This window comes from Miniopterus natalensis, chromosome 8 (genome assembly GCF_054644295.1).
Source record: "Miniopterus natalensis isolate mMinNat1 chromosome 8, mMinNat1.hap1, whole genome shotgun sequence".
NCBI classification, from domain to species: Eukaryota; Metazoa; Chordata; class Mammalia; order Chiroptera; family Miniopteridae; genus Miniopterus; species Miniopterus natalensis.
Genome location: NC_142088.1, coordinates 11,217,256 through 11,243,557, shown reverse-complemented (window position 1 = coordinate 11,243,557; position 26,302 = coordinate 11,217,256). Strand labels below are relative to the sequence as shown.

The 26,302-nt window shown below is 58.7% G+C and overlaps 2 protein-coding genes across 5 annotated transcripts; one reads left to right on the top strand and one right to left on the bottom strand.

Moving 5' to 3' along the window:
• Positions 1-492: 492 nt before the first annotated feature.
• Positions 493-19,178, bottom strand: OBSL1 (obscurin like cytoskeletal adaptor 1). Of its 3 annotated transcripts, XM_087819576.1 has the most exons (20): positions 18,124-19,178; positions 16,347-16,616; positions 16,015-16,266; positions 15,547-15,849; positions 15,084-15,380; positions 13,702-13,974; positions 12,289-12,561; positions 11,397-11,669; positions 8,279-8,551; positions 7,245-7,520; positions 6,883-7,170; positions 6,440-6,715; positions 5,565-5,834; positions 5,128-5,400; positions 3,855-4,121; positions 2,869-2,981; positions 2,187-2,343; positions 1,868-2,029; positions 1,465-1,569; positions 493-1,159 (listed from the first exon to the last, which is right to left on the bottom strand). In XM_087819576.1, exons 1-20 carry the CDS (start codon positions 19,133-19,135, stop codon positions 882-884), a joined length of 5,691 nt encoding a protein of 1,896 aa, XP_087675702.1. In that variant the 5' UTR covers positions 19,136-19,178; the 3' UTR covers positions 493-881. The 3 variants fall into 3 exon arrangements, with proteins under 3 accessions (XP_087675702.1, XP_087675700.1, XP_087675701.1); XM_087819574.1 differs by lacking the exons at positions 493-1,159; positions 1,465-1,569; positions 1,868-2,029; positions 2,187-2,343; positions 6,440-6,715 and having other exon boundaries at positions 2,448-2,981; XM_087819575.1 differs by lacking the exons at positions 493-1,159; positions 1,465-1,569; positions 1,868-2,029; ... (7 more) ...; positions 7,245-7,520; positions 8,279-8,551 and adding an exon at positions 10,667-10,968.
• A 952-nt stretch (positions 19,179-20,130) lies between these two features.
• On the top strand, positions 20,131-22,766 carry INHA (inhibin subunit alpha). Of its 2 annotated transcripts, none has more exons than XM_016196914.2 (2): positions 20,131-20,435; positions 21,788-22,766. In XM_016196914.2, the coding sequence occupies exons 1-2, from the start codon at positions 20,162-20,164 to the stop codon at positions 22,618-22,620; spliced, it is 1,107 nt and encodes a 368-aa protein (XP_016052400.2). In that variant the 5' UTR covers positions 20,131-20,161; the 3' UTR covers positions 22,621-22,766. The 2 variants fall into 2 exon arrangements, with proteins under 2 accessions (XP_016052400.2, XP_016052401.2); XM_016196915.2 differs by having other exon boundaries at positions 20,363-21,023.
• The last annotated feature ends 3,536 nt before the right edge of the window (positions 22,767-26,302 follow it).

Sequence of the window (26,302 nt, the reverse complement as noted above, 5' to 3'; positions counted from 1 at the left end):
TCTTGGTCCCCTGTGTCCCTCACTACACAGGGCTCTAGTCCAGTTCTGCCCTCCTATGTCATACAGAGAGCCAGGGAAAGGGGCTGCAACACTTTTATTGTCTCCCAACACCTCTGGTTCCCCTGCCTCCCCACCCCTGCCTGGGGTAAGGGCATGCGCCTTCCAAGCTGTCCGAGGGCACCCGCCTGGCCTGGTTCGATCCTTCTAGCTACCTGCAGAGGAATGACTCCACTTGGGGCTGGAGAGAGAGTGGGTACCACCTTCCTCCCTGGTAGAGCGTGGACACCCACACCAGAAGAGTGGGGTCCTCGCCCTCTGTCCCACCCTTTCTGGACCTTGTTCAGGGCTGTCTGTGGGTCAGGAAAGTGGGGACCGGTTAGGGGCAAGAAATCTGAAGGGAATGCAGGAATTCGGGTGGAGGGTGGGGCATCTCCTATGTGGTAGAGGAAAGAAATGGGACTAGCACAGGAGCCCTCTGCCCAGGCTGATGTTGAACTCGCTGAGATGGGCAGAAGCCAGCAGACAGCAGGAGCCCAGTGAGGGACGGGTGGGGACACAAACCAGGAGCTGGTAGTTGGGAAGGATAGGAACTTGGGTACAAATGGGGTGTTCAGGTGAGACAAACATGGTCCAGAGGCAGGAGGGAGTGAAGAGAATACTGGACAGGAAGGGGTGTGGAAAGGTGGGAGCAGCTGCCCTGCACCCAGTGGTTCCTATTGGGAACACTGCTCCTTCCTCTCCTCAGCCTGGGTGAGATCTCTGGCATCCCCAGTTCCTACCTTCAATACATCCCAGAACCAACTTGCTATCCCAAGTCCTGAAAAATGTGCGGTAGGTGTGTCTCAGCCCACCAGCTCCTAGATGACTACTGCCCGTCGGCTTCACTCACCCTCTACCAGCAGCCGCGTGTGGGCGCTGTCCTGGCCGGCCTGGCAGCAATAGGTGCCCTGGTCCTCAGGTCGAACGTCACGGATGACCAGGCTGTGGGTAGGGCCATGGCTGCGCAGCTCATACTTGTCTCCTGGGCACAGCTCGACCCCCTCCCGCAACCAGCACACGTGGCCCCCGGAGCGGGACACAGTCACCTCCAGCACCGCCCGGCGGCCCACCAGAACCGTCTTCTCGCGAGGCGGGCGGCGGCGCATCTGGAGAGGCAGTGCTGGGGACAGAGGACCGGGGCTTAAGTTAAGAGGGACGCGCAGGACCCCCGGGAGGAGAAGCGCACCTTCCCTCCCCCTGCGGCCTCCACTCCCGGTCTCAGACCTCTCCGCCACCGGCCCATTCCTCCGCACCCTCCACCCAAAGTCTCCTCCTCCCCCAGGAGACGCACTGCCCTCTGCGCCCCGCCCCCGGAAGCCCCTCGAGGAAGGGGGGTGGGGGCAGCGTTCCCGGGACGAGCCGCCAGCCTGGCAGTCCCAGGCAAGGTGATGCCCCCTCCAGGCCGCCCCCGCCGCAGCCGCTTACCCTCCACCTCCAGGGCAGCTGCGGACTGGGCGGGCCCCGCCTGGAAGCGGACCTCGCCGGCGTCCTCCGCGCGCAGCTCGCTCAGCGCCAGGATATGTTTCCTCCCTGAGGGCGAGGGGGGCGCTAGCGAGGCCGGAGCCGCCTCTGGGAAGGGTTCGGGGGTGCGAGTGGGACGGGAGCAGGTCCCCCGGTCGATTCGGACGCGGTAAACGTGCGCCAGGGTGGGCGGGGTTGGGCCGCCGAAGGGCGAGAGGAGCGGCCGGGACTGAGGGTGAGACCCGGGGCTCGCGGGAGCCGCGGGGCGGGGCCCGTTCCAGCTGGAGGTGGGGCTTATCCTAGCGGGGCGGGGTCTTTGTGAGCCGGGGGCGGGGCAGCGAGGGGCGCCGTAGCGAGTCGGCCGGACCTTCCTGTCGGATGCGGACCCGGCCTCCGGGTCTCAGCGGGCGGCCCCCGAGCTTCCAGCTCCCGGTGGTCTCGATGTCCGACACGGTGCACTCGAACGTGGCGCCGTCGCCTTCGCGGGCGCGCACCGGCCGGAGCTCGGAGAGCACGGACACCACGCGCTCTAGGGCGGAGCCGGGGCGTGAGGGGGCGGGGCAGAGGGGCCCCCGCCAGCCCCGCCCCGCCCCTCTCCCGAGAAGCGCCCGAGCCAGTCCCGGGAAACGGGTCTGCAGCCCCTGAGCCCACCTCAGTGCCCAGCCCCAGCAGCGCCCCGTACGCACCGCGCACGGCCAGGCGGACGGGCCCGGCGCGAGCCGCCGCCGCCGCGCAGCTGTAGGTCCCGGCGTCCGCGGGGCCGCAGCGCCGCAGCTGGAGGAGGCGCCGCGCGCCCAGGGCCTGGAGCCGGAGCCGAGGGCTGGCGACGAGCGGGCGCCCGTCCTAGGGGTGGGAGTGGCGGAGGGTCGGCGTGAACGCGGCCGGGCGCGGGCGGCGGCAGCCCGGGAGCGGTGGCGCCCTCCGTAGACGCCGAGCGGTTTGCAGGCGCGTTTGTGCTCGTCTGTGAGGCGGGGGCGGGGCAGAGGGGCGCCTGCAAGCCGCGCCGGAAGCTTCACTGGGAAGGTGTCACCCTTTGGGGACGTTAGGGCTGAGAAGGGGCTCCACAGGCTCGGGAAGCTCAGGGTCGTGTAGCAACCACCCTGGCCATGAGCGTGGATTCTGGAATTAGGCAAATCTGGATTCAAGTATGGGCTCTGCCCCTGGGCAGTACTTCACCCCACAGAGCCCCAGTAGATAACATGGAGATAACAAGACCTACCTGAAAGGGTGTTGTAAAGATCAAAGGACTAAATGTCATGTAAAGTAAATCTGAGCACAGGGCCAGGCACGTCTGCTCAGTGTCAGTGTGTTTGGGGCACTGTTACTGTTCTGATGCCCAGGTGGGCTGGGCCGGGGCTGGGCTCTGACCTTCTCCCAGGTAACGTCAGCCAAGGCCTGGGACAGCTCGCACTCAAAGGTGGCTGTGTCGCCCTCGGTCACCTCTAGGTCCTGTGGCACCTGCACAAAGGTCACTGGGGCCTCTGGGAGTGGGAAGAAGACAGTGCAGAGGGAGCCGGGATGGGCAGGATGAGAACCCGCGTCGCAGGGACAAGGGGACACACGCAGGCGCAGGGGGTCGGCGGTGGGCACATTCAGGCAAGGGGATCAGTGGAGGTCACTAGTGAGTGGGGGATGCTGGTTAGTGGAGGACACTGCAGTTATGGGGGCAATGGGCCAGGAGTGGTCAGCTGGTAGTCACACTCCAAGGTGGCCAGCGTGGGACATGCTGGTGCTACAGGGGCATGGGGGCAACCAGAGCAGAGATGCCGGTGGAGTCCCCCGTTGACAGGCATGTGGGGGCCACATTTGGCTGGAATGAACAGGAGGCACTGGACAGTAGGGGACACAATAGATTCAGAGCAGCAATGGGGGGACCCTAGAACAAGTGTGGTCAGTGGGGAATACACTAGGCTAGAGGCGAAAATGGGGACACTGAAGCAGAATCGCTAGTGGATGCGTCCTTAGGCAGGCACAGGATCACTGGGACTTGAGCGGTTAGAAGGGCACAATCCTCAGGTAGGCAGACGGGCACAGCAGGCAGGTGTGATCACACTCAGAGTGGTCAGTGGGGCAGTGGTCAGGCAGGCAGACAATAGGGGGCCGCACTGGCACAGGCATGCTCACAGGGGCACAGTCAGTGGTTTGCAGGGACTGGAGGGCCAGTGGAGCCACACTGGATCATACTGGTCAGAGGAGCCACACTCAGGCAGGGCAGTCACTGGGGCTACACAGGGCCAAAGGGTCAGAGGAGTCACACTCTGGCAGAGAGGTCAGTGGGGGCCACACAGGTAGTGGGATCAGTAGAGTCACACCCAGCATGGTCAGCAGGCAGGCGGTGGTCCCGGGGGCCGCACCTCTCACAGTGAGTCTGGCTGCACAGCGCAGGGAGTCCACGGTGAAGGAGATGCAGCCTGAGTCGGCCAGGCCCAGGCCACTGAGTACCAGGTGGTGAGTGCAGCCCTCTGTGTGAATGTGGCACTGGGGCCCCGGGTGCAGCCGGACTCCACCGCGGGCCCATTCCCCCATCACACCCTCCTGGGACAGCTCCAGCTGGAAGGTGGCGCTGCCCCCCTCGATGATGGTCACATCCTCCAGAGGTCGCAGCACCCTTAGTTGCCTTGCTGGTGGGAAGGAGATGGGGAGAGGAGGAAGAAGAGGGCTCCAGCTCTGGGTGTGGGTTTTGGGGGGCTCACACACTCCTTGGCCCTACCTGCACCACCCTTAACACTCAACCTAGTAAGGGCTTATCAGATGAAGCTCAGAACCAGGAAGCAGGACGAAGGAAGCACAGTCCACCAGACTTGGGGGGAGAGAGCTTACTGGGGTTAGGAGAGGGGGCACACAAAGGGGGTGAGGTGTGGTTAGAAGGTTGAGGAGTCCAGGTGAGGGTGCTGTGACCCTCACCCAGAAGGAGCACAGAATTGGGAGTCAGATATACCAAGATTGGACCCTAGCTCTGCCACATAGTTTGTGTACTGTGTGACCTTTGACAAACTGCTTGACCTCTCTGGGCCTTAGTTTCCCTAATTATACAAAGTGAATACATTGAGACATGGGTCATTGTGATTAAATGAATGAAATAAATGAGAGTATGTATCACCAACAAGAACCATTTACTAAGCTCTGTGTGGGCATTTTTCATGTTATCTCATTTAACATTCCCAAAGACTCTTGAAGTAGGGATCAACCTCATTTTTAAGAAAACTCGGCTCAGAGTGATTAAGTAATTTGCATGAGGTCACAGTTAACAGAGGGCTCCAGCTTGGGGCGTGGGGGTGCTATTTGCCGGCCATCCCTGCTTCTGAGATGGGCCAGTGTATCCTGGGTTATGTGAATAAAGGGTAAACACCAGGGTCTTTCTGTAGGATAATATTTATGTTTACAGCAAAGCCAACTCAGACATATGGAATAAATTGCAAAATCCACATGGACATAAGGTAAATAGAAAGCTTTAGAAAAAGTCTTGTTTTGGACAGACCACTTCAGGTCACACTCCTGGAGGTCAGCCAGAGATGACTGGCCTCAGTGGCAAGGGGCACTTTGGTGGGGTTCTCAGGGGCCCTGGGCCAGCCAGGAAAGGCTGTGCCACAGGGCGGGGAATTAGTTAGTAGAGGACAGGCCACTCACGCCTTACGCTGAGCCTGGCCAGGGTGCGATCGTGGTGGCTCTCGCAGCCGTAGGTGCCCTGGTCAGCCAGCACAACTCCATGGATGAAGAGGCGGCAGACGTGGCCATGCTGGGCCACAGACAGGCGAGGGTCCTGGGGTAGGGGCTCCCCACCTCGAAGCCAGCGCACGGCGCCTGCTGCACCCACTCTGCCTGTCTCCACTTCCAGGCAGGCGTCCTGGCCTTCCTCCACCCGCACATCCTGCAGCCGCCGAAGGAAAAGCAGCTCCGTTTCTGGGGAGGAAGGGGGAGGAGGTCATGGAGCCTGGAGGGGCCTGGAGGCTGACCCCGTTCCATCTCACTGGTTTGTCACTGGGCACAAGGGCAAGGCTGCTAGGGCCGGGGCTGGGAGGATAGGTACAGGAAACAAGACCATTGCGTCCCCATCAGGAACAAACCTCGAATGTGGAGCCGGGCACTTGTTGCTGTGCCCCCTGCTTGGGCAGTCATGATCCCCGCGTCCTTCAGCTGGCACCCTCGCACGGTCAGTGTGCGGCTTGACCCATTCTGGCCCACCTCTAGCCCAGGTCCTGGAGTGACAGTGGCCCCATTGTGCAGCCAGGTGACATCAGCATCTGGAGGGGAGACTTCACACCGGAACGTGGCGTCATCACCCTCATGGACAGTTAGTGGCGTCAGCTCCGAGAGCAGCTTCACCAGCGGAGGTTCTGGCAGAGGGTGGTCAGGCAGTGAGGCCGGCTGGGTCTTTCCCCTCCCCTCCTTTTCATCCCCTCCAGAGGGTAGAGGCCTCCCCCCAGTTATTTAACAGACCTCCTGAGGCCTACTGTGTGTCAACCACAGGAATGTCCCAAAGGACTAAACAGATGCTAACTCCCTGCCACTCTTGGCCAAGTCCTCTCAACCCTGGCCTGGTACCCTACCTCTCTGACTCCCTAATAATAATAAATCATTTATCATGGACCCTATTTATCTCATTTAACTGTCACAATAGCCCTGTAAGACGAGCACTATCCCCCTTCCCCCAACTTCGGAGCTGGGACTCAGAGAAGTTAGGCAACTCGCCAGTGTCACACAACTGCTGGGAAGCAGAATGCAGATTGGACCTGGGAGGGTCACTCCAGAGCCCCAGCTTTTAACCACTGGGCTATGCCTCTTCCTAACTGAGGGCTTCTGGGCAAGGGGGCCTAGGGCAGGAATGGGTGGAGCCAGAGGCAACGAGGTGGGGGTGGGGGCCAAGGAGATCCCAGAATGGTGTATGTGGGGTGGGCCTTGGTGGGCCAGGGCCCAAAGGCTGTGAGGGGTGCACTGTTACCTTCCACGCTGACAAGGAAGACGCGGCTGCCCTGGGGTGCGTCGCACAGGTACTCCCCAGCGTCTCTGCTCCGTGCCCCCCGCACCCGCAGCACCTGCCTTGCCCCGGCCTGCTCCAGCTGCACCCGCCCCTGGCTGGCCAGCCGCTCCCCGTCCTTGTACCAGCGCACAGCACCCCCAGGCCCGGAGAGGTGCACCACCAGCTCTAGGTCCCTGCCTGGGGTGCTGCGAACTCTTGTCTGGGCCGCCTCTGGGGCCACCACCCGCACGGGAGGCTCTGTCGGGGCAGAGCTTCAGGTCACTGGGAGGAAGTGGCTCAAGGGCTATACGGAGGGTAGTGGGAGGCAAGATGGGGATAGGTCCTGAGAGGCGTGGGACAAGGAGTGGACAAGGCCTGCTGGGGAATTGGGGAAATGCATGGGTTCCTGCCCAGTCTGTACTCACCAGCCACTTGGACAGTGAAACTGAGGCAGGGGGCTCCTGGGGCCTCCCCGGCCTGACAAGTGTAGAGGCCTGCATGGGCTGGCTCTGCAGCCTGGATGCAGAGGACGCGGCGGGGGCCCTCAGTGTGGAGCTCCAGGCCCTCACCCTCCTGCACCGGCTTCCCGTTGTGGCTCCAGAAGACAAGGGCGCCAGCCCGGGACAGTTCACAGCTCAGCATCACAGGTTCCCCGGGGGCCACACAGAGCGGGCTGGGGGCTGCCTCTGGGGCAAGGAACTGGACTGGGGGCTCTGGACACAGAGAGGAGGGGATCAGCTTGGGCTTGCTTCCACCTCCCCAACCCAGGCTGGCCAGGAACACCCACCAGCCAGGCTGACATTGAAGGTGACAGCTTCATCACGGGTCTCACACACATACTCCCCGGCATCCTCGGGCTGGGCGTGGGGCAGGGTCAGGGTGCGAGCAGGCCCCTCAGCACCCAACTGCAGGGCGTCTGATGCTTCCACCTCCAGCCCATCTTTGTACCAGCGCACCTGGGACCCAGCAGGGGCCACCTCGCAGCGCAGCTCCACGCGCCCTGGAGCCCCAAACTGCAGGTCCAGGGAGCGGGCTGCCGGGCGCACGATCCTCTCTGGCGGGGCTGGTGGGTGGACAGAGAGAGGCCACTCGGGCTCAGCCTCACCTACTAGCTTTTCAACCATATCCCTTCATAGTGCAGCTCTTGGGAACGGTACCAGCTACAATCATAGGCACCTACTGTGCGCCAGGTGCTGTGCTAAACACACTGCATCTCCTTTTTCTGCTACTCCTGACACTAGCGGGGTACTGCTGCTGGCTTCATTTTACAGATGAGGACCTGAAGCCTCTTCGGAAGGAAGGAACTCATCCAAGGTCACATGGACAGAAAGAGGTAACCCAGATCTGGCTGACCCCAATGCATGCCCCTCCTACCCCACCCCCTCTTTCTATCCACTTTCCCTGCTTTGCCTCTGATGCACTTATACCACCTGAAAAACCATCTATTTTACTTATCTGTTGTCTGTCCATCCTCACTAGATTGCATGCTCCCTGAAGACAGGAGGTTTTCTCCTACTGGTCCATTACTGTACCCATCAGCATCTAGAACGGTGCTGAGCACACAGTAGTTGTTGAATAAGTGTCGGTTGACTGACTGAATGAGCACTCCTGATTGCTAGGCTCCCTACCAGGCCCCTGGTCACTGTCCTGGCCTTATGTGCACCATCTAGGCTCTCTGATGGCTCAGAATGAGGAGGCTGGAGAGGGGGAGGCTGTCTGGGGTGAGAGGGAGCCCTAAGATGCAGGAAGTCGGAGGTCTGGGTGTCTGTCCCTCAACCTCCTACCTTTCTAGCTCTCCAGTGTGCCCCAGAGACTGCCCACCTGTGACGGTGACAGTGAAGAAGGCCGAGTCATCTCCAGCGTCGCACACGAACTCGCCCCCATCCCCGGGCTGGGCAGCAGGCAGCACCAAGCGGCGGCAGGGCCCGTCACTCTCGAGCACCAGGGCCTCACTCTCCTCCACCTCCAGACCATCCTTGTACCAGCGCACCGGGGCATCCTCCCGAGAGAGCTCACACATTAGCACCACACACTCCAAGCTCACGGCGATCAAGGTCACCTCATCCCGGGGATATATGATGCGTACGGGGGGCTCTGCAGAGTGGGGGCAACCACAGGCTGTTACAAACTCACTGCCAGCCTCCCTGGAGCTGCCTGGCGGCATGAAGTCCCTGTCACCCACAATAATAAGAGTGAATCACAGGTCCGCAATCTGTTCTCTGAAACCCCTGGGGCCAGAAGTGTGGCAGAATCCGGCATGCTCCAGATTGCAGAAGTGGTACATTTCTCACATGTCACCTACCTACCCCCTTGGCCTGCACTGGGGCACCCCCATAACCATTCACATTAACATTTCTTTAGCGTAACATACATACATAGATGTAGTCACTCTAAGCAGAATAATTAAGGAGTGCAAACAGCTTCGCAGCAATTAAGCTCAGGTTTTACTAAAATGACTGAGTACTAAACTTACAGAGCCTTTTGGTTTTGAGAGATGTTTGGATTTCAGAATTGTGGGTAAGGGGTCATGGATCTAATAGCAAATACTAATAGCATATACTAATATAATAGCAAATACTAATATACCACTTTCTAAGGTTCCAGGAACAGTCCTGAGCACTTTACGCATTTAACCCTCACAGCAGTCCTAGGAGGTATTGTTTTATCCCAGTTTTCCAGATGAGGAAACTGAGGCGCAGTGGTTGAGCAACTTCCTTAAGGTCACAGCTGGCTACACCTACTCTAGGGCAGGAGGAAGGACTACCGTCTGTGAAAGGGAGGCTCAGACCCTGCAAGCAGTGGTAGGGATTCTGAGACAAGGCTTGCAGGAGCTCTAATGATTTTTGCATCTGTGCATGAGTTGCCAGCACCTGTCTGAGAGGTCCCCAGGGACACTAAACGCCAATCCTGGGAGTTCATCTCCAACTGCTCAAAGGTGGTTACTCCTCCATAGAGAGAAAACTATGTCAACATTGGAGGTGGCAATGCACTGAGCCAGGGCCTGCCCACATTCCCCCACCCCCCGGGGGTCTCCCAGAATCTTGTCTCCAGGACACTTTAGTGCTCCTTTAGCATTCGGCCCCCTTGTGGCTGGACCGGGGAACTGCTATCTTCACGGTCTCAGTTTTTGCAGGGGCGCGGGCATGGGCAGAGGTGCCCACCAGCACACACTCAGCCCTCTGCCTCTGCCAACCACTATCCTAGCTGGGCTTATTCTGAGTCTAGAAGATGCAGGCAGATTACTGGGGCCGAGCAAGGCCAGTTGATTGCAGAGCGAGGCTGCCTGAGGGGTGGAGGAGGGTATGGAGGCAGTGGGGTGAGGACTGGGTGGAGCAATGGGGCTGGGGTGCCTGCACTGCTGCGGTACTTCAGCTGGGCACCAGACTTGATTCTCCCTAGTCACAGCCGAGGTGGTGTGTGAATTTCCCTGTGAAGAATCTGGTGTTTTGTGGGGTGGCCAAATGTGCACTGGCATGTGTGGGGCTGCGGCCATTCTATCCGGCCAGGGCCCGGGGCAGGAGAGCTTGAAGGGACTCACTATGGGACAGATGTGCAGAAAGGTCTCTGGCTTTGGGGGCTTGCATGTGCCAAGCTGCACTATTTGGGTGCATGGGGTGGGGGGCCCTAAGCAGCTCAGCCTAGGCTGAGGCATTATTCCTAGGGCAGGGCAGGGCAGGGGAGGGGGCGCCAAGATTGTGTCACCTGCAGGATGGTCACTCCAGTGCTGCCAGTGGGGTTCTTCTGTGCCATCCAGAGCTGCCTAGGCCCTACCACTCCCTCCCCTCCTGACACCTCCACACCCCCACACCTCTACAAGGGACTGATGCCATGGGCTGCAGCCCCAAAGCTCCCAGGACTGAATGGCCATCACTTCCATAGTTGTCCTGTGCTTTTCCCACTCTGAACATTCTCCTACCTTCAGGCCAAACCCCAGCTCCCACTTAGCAAACTCAGAAGTATCCACTTTGAAGGCACTTCTTGTGGCCGAGCTGGCTAAGAGACCCCAGCCTTGGGCTTCCACCGCTTCCTATCTCGACACTTGACAACCCACACTCTAAGACCCTCGACTGCAAACTCCTGGAGGGAGGGGACGTGTCTGCCTGCAAGCTGTTGAGCATCCAGAGCCCAGCCCAGGGAAGCATGGTGACTTTCTCCGAGGCCCTCCCTGACCCCCTTGCTCTGCTCTCTGAACCCTCTGCCCTCGTCCCTCACAGCATTTGTCACGAGGTATCACTGTACATTTATTTGCACGTTTATTGATTTTAACACAGGGGTCGCAAGCTCAAAGGCCCCCAGGGGCCAGGTAGGTAAAGTCAGTGGCTGATGTGGTCTGGGGAGAAGGGGGGGTGGGACTGGAATGTGGGCCCCGCATATTGGGGGCAGCTGCTACTCAGCGCCAGCTGTTCGTCGCCATGGGGGGAAGCGGGACCAGAGCCGCCGGGTCTTCGGCTTTTTCAAGAGGACGCATAACTCCGGATTGTTATTTGAACTGTCCTGACTTTGGTAAGACTCTGCAGGCCAAACGAAACACATCTGTGGGCTACATGGGGCACTAGGGACTGTCCATTTGCGACCCCTGGTTAAGAGGTGCTGCCCCACTAGACTAGCAGCTCTCTGAGAACTGGGGGTGGGCCTGAGCTGCACGCCAGCTACCCACAGCACCCAGCCCCACCTGGCACAAAGCAAGTGCTCAGTAAATGAGTCTGTGGACCACAGCTATTCCTTTCTGGCCTTGGGGGTGAGGTGGGGGTGGGGGTGAGGAGAGCCTGTTCACTGGAATAAGGGCCCTAGGCTCTTCTGGGCAGGGAGCCCTGGTACATGCATCTACAGTGCCTCCACCCCCACCCCCCAGTATGCTAGCTAGGGGCTATGTGGCCAGCTTCTCCAAGGTCTCGAGACTGTCCTCTAGTGACCCCGGGCAGCTGGGGTGGGTCCACACCTGTGACAGTGACGGTGAAGGAGGCTGACTCATCATCAATCTCACACAGGTACTCGCCGGAGTCCTCGAGCTGGACAGCAGGCAGCACCAGGCGGCGGATGGTGTCCTCCTTCTGCAGGAGCAGCGCCGGACTCTCCACCACCTCCTCACCATCCTTGGTCCAGCGCACCTCGGCCCAGGGCCGGCACAGCTCACAGGTAAGCACCACGCGCTCCAGGCGCACAGCCGCCACATACACCTTGCCGCTGGGGTACACGATCCACGAGGAGACGTCTGGAGGACAGGGACAGTGTGGCCGGGTGTCAGGGGCTGGGGCTGATGGGCCCTGCTGCCCTGCCTGACCGAAGCCTGTTCCATCCTCCTGCAAAGCATGCCATATACTGAACAATAGGGCCCTCCCTCAGACTGTACCTCAGGGCCACTCAGTCACTCAGCTGGAGACAAAACCAGTCACCAAAGCACATCACAGGCACGGGGGGGGGGGGGGGGGGGGGGGGGGGGGGGGGCAGCCTCAGCAGTAGGACATTCCACATTCTCTAGGTTGTGGCAGGGATGGTATGAAGGATGGGACCTGGGAAAGGAGGGCTGGGTGCCCAGATGGAGCTGGGGTCTCCTGAAGGCCTCAGATCTTCTGACCTCTCTAATGCCCACCTGCCCTAAACCCTGCCCTATGGTGCCACTGCCTTCCCTCAAGTTCCCCTTGGAGGGAGGGGTCTTCAGGAGAATGGAGAAGGCAGGGCTCCCTGTGACTCATGCAGCAGCGACCAGCCTATCTGACAATGAATTTCCTGCCATGACTGAACCTCAGGGTGCAGGTCATGGGTAGGGGTGTGAGCAGCTGGAGGAAGGGGTGGGGAACACCTTCCCGTGGCATGGGCCTGCCTGGACCCACCTGTGATGGTAACGGTGAAGTAGGCGCGCTCATCTCCAGCAACGCACTGAAACTCGCCCCCATCAGAGGGCTGGGCGGCGGGCAGCACCAGGCGGTGATGGGGTCCCTCGCTCTCCAGCACCATGATGTCGCTCTCCTCCACCTCCTGCCCATCCCTGTACCAGTGCACCAGGGCGTCCTCTCGGTCCACCTCACACGTCAGCATGACACACTCAGAGGTTATGGCGTGCACAAACACGTGCTCCCGCGGGTCCAGGATGTGCACTGGGGGGTCTGGGTGGGAGCAGAGACAGGGTCACACAGACGCTCCCCAACGTAGGAGACATGAGTCCGTACTGGCTGCTTGACCGTGAGTCTTCTTTCTGGAGAACACTGGGAAGGTTAAGGCCATGCTGTGCAGGGGGTTCTGGGGTAAGGACATGAGGCATGACAGATCACGTGACACCAGAATGCTATGTGAGTCCCCAGAAGATCAGAGGTCACCACCAGGTGGGACAAGGAGGGAGGGAGGCACAGAGCCTTTGTCTAGGCTGAGAGGAGTCACTATCACAGGCTGCATCAGGGCCAGGCTTGCTGCTGCTTTTACAACGAAGCCTCTGGTGCACTGGTCCCTGGTGGGGCAGGAGGTGGGAAGGACCCAGGGGTGCCACAGTGGGACAGCTTCTCCCTACAGGTAGTGAGTTCCCTGTCACTGGGTGCATCCAGGCAAGGGCTAGGGGACCTCCTGGCAATGGAGTTGAAACAGGATTTCCACTTAAAAGTGAGAAGACGAGCTGGATGAGTGGTTCTGTGGGCTCTGTCCTATGTATTCTAGCTCTGGTGGTCTCGGAGACTGGGCATACGCACTACAAGCTTCCAGGACAGTTCCAAAGCAGCCAGAACACGGACTAGCTTCTGAGAACCACTGGGGCACTGCACTTAATACTTCCCTTTGACCCTGCCGCCTGCGACAGTGGGATAAGCAGTCCTGTGTGTGAACCCAGCTGGGTGTTTGCTGTGTGATAATGGGCAAATCACATAACCTCTCTGAGCCTGTTTCCTCATCTGTGAACTGGAGATAGGCTGTCTTTCAGCTAGCTGTGAAGGTTCAATCAAAGCCTATACCTGACGTATCTAGCACAGTACTTGGCTAGTAGATGTCCAATAAATGTTAGCTCCCACTCTCCTTCCCTTAGCTGAATTTCATTCCCCACACCCAAACCCAGAAAAGGGTATGTAGTGGGCAAGTGCGCTGGAGGGTGTTGGTGCGTGGGTGGTTCAGGAGCAAGTGCAGAGTGATCTGAAAACACATCCCCTGGCCCACCAGGACCTGCCTGGAAGGGACCCCCCAAACAGGCAGACCAGGGGGCAGGGCTTGCATGCCCCCCAGAGTCAGCCTCAGCTGGAGGAACCCAGGCCTCCATGGTTCCTGACCTCGGACGGTGATGCTGAAGAAGGCTGAGACCCCTTCCGTTCTGCACTCAAACTCGCCGCTGTCCCGGACTTCGGCAGCGGGCAGGATCAGACGGTGTTTGCGCCCATCCAGCTTCACCACCAGCGACTCACTCTCCTCCACCTTCTGCCCATCCTTGTACCAGGTTGCCGGGAAATCCACCCGGGAGAGCTCACATGTCAGCACCACCCGCTCCGAGGTCGTGAAGTTCAACGACACTTTGTCCTGGGGGCTCAAGATGTGCACCGGGCTCTCTGTGTAAGGAGGAACTTGGTTACATCCAGGCCCTGGCTGCGCTCTGCATGGGATAAGCACTCCCTCCCCCTGGTGCATGTGCTCAGTGTAGGGGGGTGTGAACATCAGGCCACACAACTTCTGTTCACACATTTGTTGGAGTTTTAAAACACAGGTTTGGGCTTACACACTAATTCTTAAGAGCAGCGGTTTTAGTGTGCATAAGGATTTCTAGGGAGCCTGCTAAAATGCACATCCTTAGACACCGCCTCCCCAGTCATACAAGGGCCAGGGATCTGCATTATAACCCAGCCTTCCAGGTGACGCTGATGTTGATCCTGGGTCACATTTTGGAAATGCTGCTCTGGCTGCTAGTTATTTCTTACTTTGCCCTCTTCCTGGGATGCTGGAAGCCAACCTCAAATAATTAGGACCTCAGGGCCCTGTGTTTGGGTGCTGAGGAATTCCTTGACAGGCCTTACAATCTGCAGCAAATGCCAGCATGTTCCCTGACCTTTCAGTCCCCCACCAGCTGTCCTCCTCAGGCACCTCATTCCCTCTCCTTCTGTGTCTCCACAAGTGACAGAGTGCAATGCTGGAGCCAGACTGTCTGCGTCCACAGTCCAGCACCACCACTCATTAGCTTTGTGACTTTCTTTGACAAAGTCACTTAACCTCACTGTGCCTCAGTTTCTCCATCTGTAAAATGGGATGATAGAAGAACCTACCTTCTAGGGCTATTGAGAGCGTTGTGTTAATTGATATGTGTAAAGTAATTAGGACTGTGCCTAGCACATAGGAAGGGCTATGACAGTGTTGGTATTTATAGGATAGGGCAGGAAGCTAGGGGCCTAGGGGCCAGGGTCCGTGTCTCTGTGATGACAAATATGACAGAATTCTGTAAACCACAAAGTGCTTCAGAGAATTTGGATATGATACTGATGAATTAACGAGGGGTCTCCTGTATGTTCACTGCATGTGGGTTCTGGACCAGAGTCCTCCATCTGAGCCCACTGCTCCTCACTCTCCTGGCCCAGATGTGAGAAGTGGAAACAGCATCTGCTTCATTTTGCCAACAGGACTTGTGTCTTGGTCCTACCTGCCCACCCTGGTCCCCACCAGCACCAACCTTGGATGGTGAGGGCAGCCGAATCCTGCACACCTGGGCAGCTGAAGCCGACCAGGGCCCCACTGTCCTGGTGCTTGACGGCTTGCAGGATGAGTCGGTGCTGCAGCTCACTGTGCTCCACACAGTACCGCAGGGCCCCAGGCTCCACCTGGCCCTCCGGCTCGGTACTCTTGAGTTCCTCCCCGTTAAGGAACCAGGTGCCCTGGATGATGGTGGAGAGAACGAGGGAGAAGACAGCATCTTCCCCGTCGTATACCTGCACGTCCTTCAGACCTGCCACTAGGCGAGCTGTGGGCACTGAGACGGGGAGAGAGTGCAGCCATCAGAACCAGAGGGGTGACAGAGGGCAGCAGTTTGCAGGTGGAAGGCATTTAAGAAGACAGGGACTGACTGCTGCAAAGGAAGGAGGGGGTGTGACGTGGGGTAGCTCTGCTGACGGGCAGGTCTGGCAGGACGGACTCACCGAGGTGAGCAGACCCGTGGAACACAACATGGGGACTGCGGCCGTGTTCGCTGACTGTGCAGATGCGGAAGCAGTAGTCTCCCTCGCAGGGCACACAGTCTCCTGGCACCTCCACAGCCCCAGCTTTCTCAATGCTGAAGCACTGAACCCAGTCTTCCGTGCCCACCTTCTGCCTCTCCAGCCGGTAGATGAAGGGGGTCTCGGGAGCTGGCTCGGGAGGCTTCCAGGTCAGCAGGACCATGTTCTTGCGGCCCTTGAACATCTCTGCCAACACCGGGGGTCCTGGAGGATTGTGCTTGATGCCTGAGACAAAGGCAGGGTTTGTATTGGAGCCCTGCCCCAGCCTCCCACTGCCCTTCGTCCTTAGGTCCACTTTGCCAACCCGGACACTGGCATCTGGTCACCCTCCTGCCCAGGCTCTCCTGTCCAGCCCTTGAGGAGTCTGACCAAGGGCTTTCACGCCCTCACATTTGACTCTCAGGAGAGTGGTGGTACGCGAGTTGCCCAGGCTAAATGTGACTTCGCCAGCATCTTCTCGAGTCACCCCGGGAAGGACCAGGGCATGCATGTGGCCAGAGCTGGTCTGGCAGATGGCGGGTAGGTCCTCCCCGTCACGGCTCCAGCGCCCCTCGATGCCAGCCTCCCGCGTCTCCACCAGCAGCACCGCATTCTCGCCCTCCAGAACGTCGAGCTTCCGGGGCAGCCGCTTCAGGATAGGCCCTGAGATGCAGATGGGAGTCCATTAGCCCAGGGTCAGGGCACCTGTCTCAGCCTCGGCCTTGTCCCGCTGGCCAGCTGACCTTTGACTGTCACGTTGGCCACGGTGCGCACCCGGCCCCGCATCTCGCACAGGTAGACACCGTCATCATCGGCTTTCAGCCTATGGATGATGAGGCGCCTGACGGTGCCCTCCTCAATCTGTTCGTATTTGCGGCAAGGCAGCAGCCGTTGGTCCTCGCGGAACCAGGCTGTGGGAATGCGCGAGTTGGGTACTTTGCACTCCAGCACGGCAATCCCATGCTCCCGGCCCTCCACATCCTGCAAGGGCCTTGAGAAGCGGAGGCGGGGCTCTGTGGAGAAGAGAGACCAGAGAAGGCTCTGGAGAGGGCCAGACTTGGAGAAGGCCAGACCAGGCAAGGGACTCCTCCTGGCTAGGTCAAATGCCTAAACTCATATTGCCTAAATGGCTCACACCGTTTGCATTGTGGGATCACAGATAAACCTCCAGAAGGGAAGTCAGAGGGCCTAAATTCTTGTCTGACCCTGACACTAACCACATCACCATGAGCAAAGCGACTTTAGTGATCCTGGGTCTCAGTTTTCTTACCTGTAAAGTGGGGAAAGGGGATGGAAGGACTTGGATCACATCAGTGATTTTGAAACTATTCCCTGGGGCCCTTCGAAGGCACTACACACATTCTGCAAGGGTCTGAGTCAAATTTTCTTTTTAAAGTACTTTAAGCATTTTCAAAACTGCTGGAGAAGCGCATGTGTCATGCAGCTCTGGGAAGCTCTGCCTTCCCGCTGGGCTTTTTTAGCTCCCCTGGCCAGTGTGTGGCAGCGTACCCATGAGGTCACCACTGTGGCACAGGTGCCACATGCTTGAATTCATGCCAGGCCAGGCTCAGGAGATTTGCCAACTTTTTTTTCCTCTGAGGGAAAAAGTTGGACAATAACTAGTGAAGGTATAATCCTGCAAGTTGTGATGGGTCCCTATTATGGAGAGCTGTAACTTCCAGGGTGAATTTGGGGTACTCTATGAGTACTTATTAGACATTGTTGCTGACTCAACTTTGAAGTACACATTTCTTCTGCTTCACCTTCCTCTTCTGGGAAACCTGGGGCAAGCAGTCTAATGAGAGAACGGTCAGAAATCGCAGGGCAGTTTTTCTAACTCAAGTGTACCTTTGGTGCGAATCAGTTGTTGCTCAGTGTGAGGCCTGCAGTCAGGCCTTCCCACAGGGCGCACAGAGCAGACCCGGTAATGACTGCAACCTCCTTTACACACTTAAAATGTGTGTGTTCCATGAACCAGTCCTCTCGCCCTCACTGATTGGCTTTGTAAATACATGTTATAAATCTGGACTTAGAAGGGCACAGCCATAACGTGACCCTTTTCTCCCTGTCACATGCTGGGGCTCTAGGTGGGATTTCCACCAGGGGAGGAGACGTTAAACAACAGGCTGAAAAACCACTGGACTAGAAGAATTTTAGGCCCCTCTCCGTTTGTAAATCCAAGGGAGGTTTTCTACCATCGGCCTCGGAATCACCTGGGGAGTTTGTTAACAAGTTCCTGGGTACCCTGGAGACCTACTAAATCCGAATGGGGCGGAGGGGTGGGAGGCCGCCTCCCCCCTCCCCTCCCCCCTCCTCCCCTCCCCCTCCCTCCCCTCCCCTCCCCCTCCCCTCCCCCCTCCCTTCCCCTCCCCTCCTCCCTTCCCCTCCCCTCCCCCCTCGCTCCCCTCCCCTCCCCCCTCCCCTCCCCCCCCTCCCCCCTCCCCTCCCCCCCCTCCCCCCCCCCCTCCCCAGCGGCGCGGGGCGCGGAGGGGGCAGGCGCGGGCGGGGGCCCCGCCCCACCTTTCACGTGCAGCTGCACGGCGCTGAGCGTCTGGCCCGCCGAGTTGCGCGCGGCGCACACGTAGAGCCCGCGGTCCTTGGCCTGGCAGTAGAGCACCTTGAGCACGAAGCCGCCGTCGCGGTCCCGGTACATGAGGCGGCGGCGGTCGGGGAGCAGCGGGCGGCCCTCCCAGTGCCATTCGATCTCGGGCTCGGGCTTGCCCATCACGTAGCAGCGGAACTTGGCGTGCTTGCCCTCGTTCACCCAGAAGGTCTTGGGGGCGCCCTTGAGCGGCTCCGCGGCGGGCGTGGGCGCCTCGTCGGGGTCCTCGGGCGGGCTCTCCGGCGGCTGGTGCACCTGGAGCAGCGCGCCCGCCTGCGCGTGGCCGTGCGCGTTGCGGGCGTGGCACACGTAGACGCCCGAGTCGGGCAGCCGCACGGCCGGGATGCGCAGCGCCAGGCTCGCGCCCCCGCCGCCCTCCGCGCGGCCCGGCTCCAGCGCGAAGTGGCCGCTGTCCCACACTTCGTCCAGGGCCATCCCGTCCTTCTGCCAGGACAGCGTGGGCACGGGGAGGCCCCCCACCTGGCACGTCAGCACCACCTCCGTGCCCCGCAGCACCCACTGCGACCGCGGCCCCGCCAGGAACACCGGGGCGCCCTCCCCGGTCCCGGGCGGCGGCCGCGGGCGCTCGGGGGGCTGGGGCTCGGGGTCGGGGGCCGGCGGCTCCAGCACGGTGACCGCGGCCGCCGCGTAGGCCTCCCCGGCCGCGTTGCGGGCGCGGCACACGTAGACCCCCGCGTCGGCGGGCAGCGCGCGGGCCAGCCGCAGGCCGTGCTCGGCCCCGTCGGCCGGGAAGCTCAGGCGCTCCGAGGCCGCCAGCGGCCGCCCGCCCCGCTCCCACACGACGGTGGGCGGCGGCTCCCCCAGGACCACGCACTTGAGCTCGGCCTCGGCGCCACTTACCACCCGCACGGGCCGCGGGAAGCGCAGGAAGCACGGGGGGCTCCCCTGGTCGCCCGAGCCCGCCTTCATCGCGGCGGGGCGGGCAGGCGGGGGGCCCGCGGAGGCCGGAGCTGCGGCGGGAGCCCGGGGGGGGGGCGGGGGGCGCTTGGGAGCCCGGCGCGGGGACCCGGAGCACTCCCCGACCGCGCTCCCGCTCGCCGCCCGACCCTCGGCCCAGCCGTAGCTCCTCGGCGGCGGCGGTTCCCGGGCCGGGGCTCAGGGGGCAGTCCTTCCCGCCGGCCTTCCCCGCGCGGGGCCCGCGGCCTCCGCCCTCTCCGGCTCCCCGCCCCCGAGGGCCCCTCTTCCCTGCCCCCTCCCACCGCGGGGCCTCCTCCCCTCCTCCCTCCCACCCCGGCCGCCAGGTCCCCAGCCACCCGCCGCGCTTGGGCCTGAGTGCCAGAGGCGCCGGCAGCTGCCAATCCCAAAAATATTCTCTGATGACACAGCTGGAGGACAAGCGCCCCGACTGGCTGCTCCAGGCTAAGTTTAGAGCAGGCGGGACCACCTGCCCCGCACACACACTACCCCCACTTGCAGCCGCAGCCCTGCCTCCAACGACGGCCCAGCAGCTGCTCGTTTGAAAGGGGCCCCAGAAGGTCTCAGGGGCTGGTGCATTGTCTCCTGGACAAATAACACTTTCAGGAGCTGGCAGACCCCCGCTCCCAGCCCAGCCTCCTGTCCCACCTGATGTCACTTTTGTGCTTCGTCTGGGATGTTGCATCGTGTGGGGGGGGGGGGGAAGGGGACGGGGTTGTGTGTGTGGGTCAGGTCACTTGGGGTGAAAACCCTCCCCAGCAGCCTCCCCCACATTCCTGGCGGGAGTGGGAGATAAGGCTCAGGGCCACAGACATCTGCGTCAGAGACGAGGTCTCAATGCCATAGGCAGGGGCAACCCAGACTGCAGGGTGTGGGAAGGCCTGGGGAAGACTGGGGTGAGAAGGGTAGAAGAGGGCGGGTGGTGGGATGGGGAGGGGAGAGTGGGGAGGCGCTGGGCAGACCCTGACAGAGGGGCACAGGGCAGGGTGTGGGTTCACGACTGGCAGAGACAGGTGAGCTATGGTGCTCCAGCTGTCGCTGCTGCTCCTCTTACTGGTGGCCCCACAGTGGGGGCGTGGTTGCCGTGGGCCAGAGCTGGACCGGGACCTGGTCCTGGCCAAGGTGAGGGCCCTGTTCCTCGATGCCTTGGGGCCCCCAGCAGGGACCGGTGAAGGTGGGGATCCTGGAGTCAGGCGTCTGCCCCGAAGACATGCTGTGGGGGGCGTCGCACGCAGGGGCCCTGAGCCTGAGGAGGAGGAGGGTATCTCCCAGACCATCATTTTCCCAGCTACAGGTAATGCGGATGGGGAACTGGCGACTCTGAGGAGCACTGGGGTATGTAGCGTGGGACTGGAAGGCAGGCAGACCTGGCTTTGAATCCCAGACCTGCCACTCAACTGGCTTGCAACAGTGGGCCGATTCCTAAACCACCCTGGGCCTCTGCCTCATCTATAAAATGGGCAGTAATGCCTGCCTCTCAGGATTCAAGGAGATGGTGTATTCAGAGTGCACGGCTCATAGGAGGGATTAGGGGGATTTTCGCCTGCGAGGCTAAGGGTCTCAAGACACAGAGATATCTGGGTGTGGGCCCCTTGCTGCCACCTTTCCTCTAATTTCTGCCCTTGCTCCCTGCTCCAAACCTTGTTTCTTTAGCCCCAAGTAGCTGACACTTGAGAAAACATCAGGGATGCAGGGAAAAGATTAGTTGGGAAACTTTTCTGGGATACTTAGTTCCACCTTCTCTTGCGCTCCTGTCTCACTTCCCCTTGTTCCACAGACTCAATGAGTAAAGGCCTCCTCTGGGTGGACTTTCCTGTAACCCGGCCCACCTTTCTTTTAGGGAGGACCCTGCCTCCCTGTTCTTCAGTCCCCATGAAGCACAGTGAGTAAAAGTGTGGCTTTGGAATCAGGCGGAATCCCAGCCTGGTCACTTAGAAGTTAAATGCCACTTTACCTTTCTAATCCTTAGTTTCTTTATCTGCAAAACGGGTCCGTTGTTGTGAGGTTTATAATGAGGTTAATTCCTGTAACAGCATAGCCCCATTCGCCACCTCCTCAGCTGGTGCTGGTTTGTGCTTGCTGGGTGCAGCCTACGGACCCGTGGGGTAAGGATGCCCGTGGCACTTCCTCAGGACGCCCCGTCTTTATTCTCGGTGGTGCCCTTCCTCCTCAACCTGCCCTTCCCCTTCTCCTTTCTGATGCTACTCTCTTTATAAAGCGGACTTATTTTAAAGAGTTTATCGTGTACCATTTCTGACGTGTAAAAAGACATAAAGAGAAATGCAACAAATGCCTGTGTACATACATTCAAGTGATCCTTTCTCACCATTGGATGAACAAAAATTTAAGTCTAATGAATAATTCCCAGTGTTGGTGTAGGTGGAGTGGCGGGGCCTCTTGCACATTGCTGATGGGAATATTAATTGGGAAAACCACATTAGAGAGAAGTTGGCAATGTCTTGTATTTTAAAAATCCATCAACGATGAAATAATAAATGGGGAGCCTCTGCCGGTTCTCCCAAGACTGGGGAGCGTCCCTAAGTCTGCCAGAGCACTCGGCAGAGCTTTGCAGGCGCCTGTCTAGGAGGAGAGGTCAGGGGTTCTGCCAGTTGGGGCTGCCCTCCCTCCATCCTCTGTCTCCTGCAGGTGCCCGCTGTGAGGACCAGCGAGCTGCGGGAGAGCTGGCCCAGGAGGCTGAGAAGGGCCTCTTCACATATATGTTCCGACCATCCCAGAACACACGCAGCCGCCAGGTGACTTCGGCCCAGCTGTGGTTCCATACAGGACTGGACAAGTGGGGCATAGCAGCCTCCAACAGCTCTGGGCCCCTGCTAGGCCTGCTGGCCCTGTCATCTGGGGGTCCCATGGCGGTACCTGTGTCACTAGGCCAGGCACCCCCTCGCTGGGCTGTGCTGCACCTAGCCGCTTCCGCCCTCCCTCTGCTGACCCATCCGGTCCTGGTCCTCCTGCTGCGATGTCCTCTGTGTTCCTGCTCAGCCCGGCCTGAGACCACGCCCTTCTTGGTGGCCCACACACGGGCCAAGCCACCCATCGGAGGGGAAAGAGCCCGACGCTCCACTCCCCTGCTGCCCTGGCCTTGGTCTCCCGCTGCACTGCGCCTGCTGCAGAGGCCTCCAGAGGAACCTGCTGCCCATGCTCACTGCCACAGAGCAGCCCTCAACATCTCCTTCCAGGAGCTGGGCTGGGATCGGTGGATCGTGCACCCTCCCAGTTTCATCTTCCACTACTGTCACGGGGGCTGTGGGCTGCCCACCCAACCAGACCTGTCTCTGCCAGTCCCTGGAGCTCCCCCTACCCCTATCCAGCCCCTTTCTCTGGTGCCAGGGGCCCAGCCCTGCTGTGCTGCTGTCCCAGGGACCATGAGGTCCCTACGTGTCCGCACCACCTCAGATGGGGGTTACTCTTTCAAGTATGAGACAGTGCCCAACATTCTCACGCAGCACTGTGCTTGTGTCTAAGGGAGTCTGGTGGTCAAGCCCCGTCTATCACCTGCTGGGAGGAAGGGCAGAATTCAGAAAATAGATGTTTCCCATTTCCCCTCTCCTTCCACTTCTCTGCCTGAGAGCTCCCCTCCTGCCCCACATCTGCGACAATAAACAACCCAGTGCATATAATGCATAGGACTTGACATTGCTTTCTAGGCTTCTCTGATATGGTCAGGGTGGCAGGGAGGTCTGCTCCCTGGGAGCACGGGATTGTGGGATCTCAGGTGGCTCAGCCTCCCTTGACCTCGGAGATCTGGGATTCAAGAGCTGGATTTGGATGCCTGTCTGGTGGGAAGCTACAATGCTTGGGGTTGACACAAAGGCGCTCCAAGCTCCCAACAGCCACTCTAGAGACAGAACTGGCCCTCATGCCAGCTGGACCTGGTATGTCAATCGGGTTGTCCGCCCTTCTACACCTAAAGACAACTGAGGCACGCAGAGTGTCTCCCCTGACGGGAACCCCTCCCCTGCCATTCTCTGCCTTAGCTGATGGACACCTAGCCGAAGGCAGGTGATTGTAGCTTGGGGCCCCACTAAGACAGGTGTTCAGAGCTGGTCAGAGCTTGGATTTCTCAGGAACTTGGGTGGGGTGGAAGGGAAAGATGTATGAGTTGGCAGCATCCGAAAGTTGACAAGGGCAGAGAGGAGGTGGAAGAATAAAGGTCTGAGGATTTGAATTTGCTGAGGGCCCTGGAACTCCCTCAAACCTGTCCCTGGGTCTTGGTGTAGCCCTTCGTGAAGCCTGGTTCCTGAAACCTTAGGCTCCTTAGATGCACCCTGTGTATCTCTCTCTCGCTCTCTCTTTTTAAATCCTCAACCGAGGTAGAGAGATTTTTCTTTTTTTAGAGAGAGGGGAAGGGGGGCGGGAGAGAAACATGGATTGGTTGCCTCCAGCACAAGCTCTGACGGGAGCGAACCCTCAACTTGGGTATGTGCCCTGACCAGGAATTGAATCTTTTGGTGTTGGGACAACACTCCAACCACCTGAGCCATGCCCGGCTGGGCCACCCTGTGTCTCTTTACGTTACCCCTTAATTCAGTCCTTGACATTGGAATTGTGGAAAGGCCAGGCCTACGGCTAGAAAAACGTATGCTCTCGTATGAGTCTGTGGGCACACTTTGTGTACATGCCGAGTCCAGAGCAGAGTGCAGAGAGCCCCTTTCTTTCCCACTGGGCCCATTCTGCCTGCTTTTTTACTCCCCTCCTGCCTGGGTCTTGTTATCTTCCTGCCCTACCCCAGGCTCTGGCTCTCAGCCAGCTGGTTCCATCCAGCCTCCCTTTAATGGGGGTGGTGTGGAGGGAGGGTTGGGGATGCTCAGGTCCCTCGGACTGAAATTCTAGAGCACTTTCTCACACCGACTGCACAAATGCAGTGTGTATTTCTGCTGACATAGTGGCTCATCAAAGACTCCTTCCTCCTAACCCAGCTGAATGGGGAGAGCCAGCAAGCAGCTGCCCAGGAAGGGGATGTGGGGGGAGAGAACTTCCTCGGCACCCGTTGGCTAACGCCTTCCCCTACCTGAGCTGAGCTGAATGTTCCTCGAAACACAAGAGCCCCCAGAGCAGCCCTCCGCCACACTCCTGCTGTAGCCTTGGTCTCTGCTGACACTGAATCCCAGAGGGAGCTGGTGCTGCTCTGGAGAGGAGATCTGCCCGTCATAGCTCCGAGTCTCTCCCACACCTCATGTAGGCAGCTGGTCTGTCTGTGCTCAGGGCTCCTGGGATTGCTACTCAGGCAGAGCTCTGGGGAGACGACTGGCTGGCCTCAGCCGGTGCTGGGAAGGGGAGGTTTGCCTCAAGCCTACCCGAGCACCACTCTCTCCCTGTGGCTGCCCTGGCCAGACCCTGCCTGCCGGAGAGGGGCCTTTCCCTGCGATCTTCAACCCTCCTACTGGGCTCAGGATCCTCCTTCCTCTTGCTGGGGCTGCCTAAGACCCTATGTTAACTAGACTTTCCTTGTCCCAGGAATGTAAATAGGATCTGAGGGCTGGGGACACTACTGAGGGGCACAGCATTCTAGGTCACTTACCAGCATTGGTGTTGCTGGTAAAATGTTTTCATGTATCTGAGACAAAGCGAGAAAAGTGAGTACAAAGCAGTGTCTTTCAGTGAAGCCAAAAGTATTCATTTTAAAGGGCTATCCTTTATTCTGAAGTTATCATTTCTCTGTGAGTGTGTGTCAAAGTGTTATTTCTTTTATGATATTAAGATGATGGTAGAAGATAGTGTTTTTTGTTTGTTTGTTTTGAAGTTTTTTAATTAGCAAAATTCTTATTTGGAGCCTATGATTTTTCTTTGTAATTTTGCTGATGAAAACCATGAAATTCCCAAATCTGTGAAACCCTAAAGCCTGGGAGTCCCTGGTCTGGGCCACCCCTTCTAGGCCCTTAAGGCCTTAGATTCTGCTAACTTAGCAAATCAAGAAGATACAGCTACTCCCCACTAAGAGGGGCAGACAGTGGCTAAAGACATTGTCAGTCCTCACCCTTTGGCACGAGACTAACAGCAGCAGGCTTCAGAGATCCTCCCTGTTCCCAGTGCTAATCATTAGGGACACTTTGAATAGTTTTCATTTGGAGTCAGTTTGATTAGAAAACCCAACCCCAAATGAGCTCGGACCAAAAAAAAAAAAAAAAAAAATCACTGGCTCATATCAAGTCCATGAACACAGCTGGCTTGATTCTGGGCTCCAAAGATGCTACGAGGAGCCAGCTATAGGGTCTACTTCCCCTGGGCCAGCTCCATCCCAGGTCCATGGGAGCCCCGGCTGCTCCAGCCTCCTGTTCATCACACTACTTGGTAGGAGGGAGTTTGCACACAGAGGTCCCAGAAGGAGTCTTGGTGGCCTGATTGCCCTGATTAGGGTCATGCGCTCCTCCAGGAAGGGTGCCCAAGGGGACAGAATGAGTTAGTGACTTAGATTATGTGTCCTACCCTGAAGCCCAGAGCCTAAAGCACAAGGCTAAAGGTGGAAAAAAGGTGCTATCCCCAAAGCAGGGTACAGTTACCCCAAAAAGGTGGGGTAGAGGCTAGAGAAAAGTACTGTTGGTTCCTCCTAATTATCCCTCACATCAAGCCCTGTCTTTCTCCCTACAGAGACACTGTTTTGTCATGTAGGGGGCAATTCTTGCTTGATTGGGCAATTCAGCAGTCTCCTTAATCAGCCTCTAAGCAGCCACTCCCTACCCCTCCAGGGCCTGTGCACCTGGCTGCCCGAGGATACTTCTTTTGTGATCACATCCCTTAAGTGGCTTAAATACTCATCTACCCAAGTTTCAACCCGCTTTGTGTGGTGTTTGTGCCCTTTACAATTGACCCTAAACCTATCCTTGCAAACTGATCTTGCATCCTTTCCTCCCTTCCTCTCCCCCCCTAACCACACACACCTAAGCTCAAATACATCATATTATTCTCAAGCTGCCTTGTATCTTCAGCATGTCTCCTTTCCTCAGGCAGTGCCTCCTTTAAAATCCAATCCTGATGCCATCTCTTCTGTGACTTCCCTTGACTCCCAGATGGTCGAGTCAGCCACTCACTCCTCACTGCTTCCTGGGCACATTGTTTTTTAATGCTGATTTTTTTTTTAAGTTACTTGTTCTTGATCTCATAAGTAGCACACAGATACAGTCTTACAGTAAAGATTCAAATATAGAA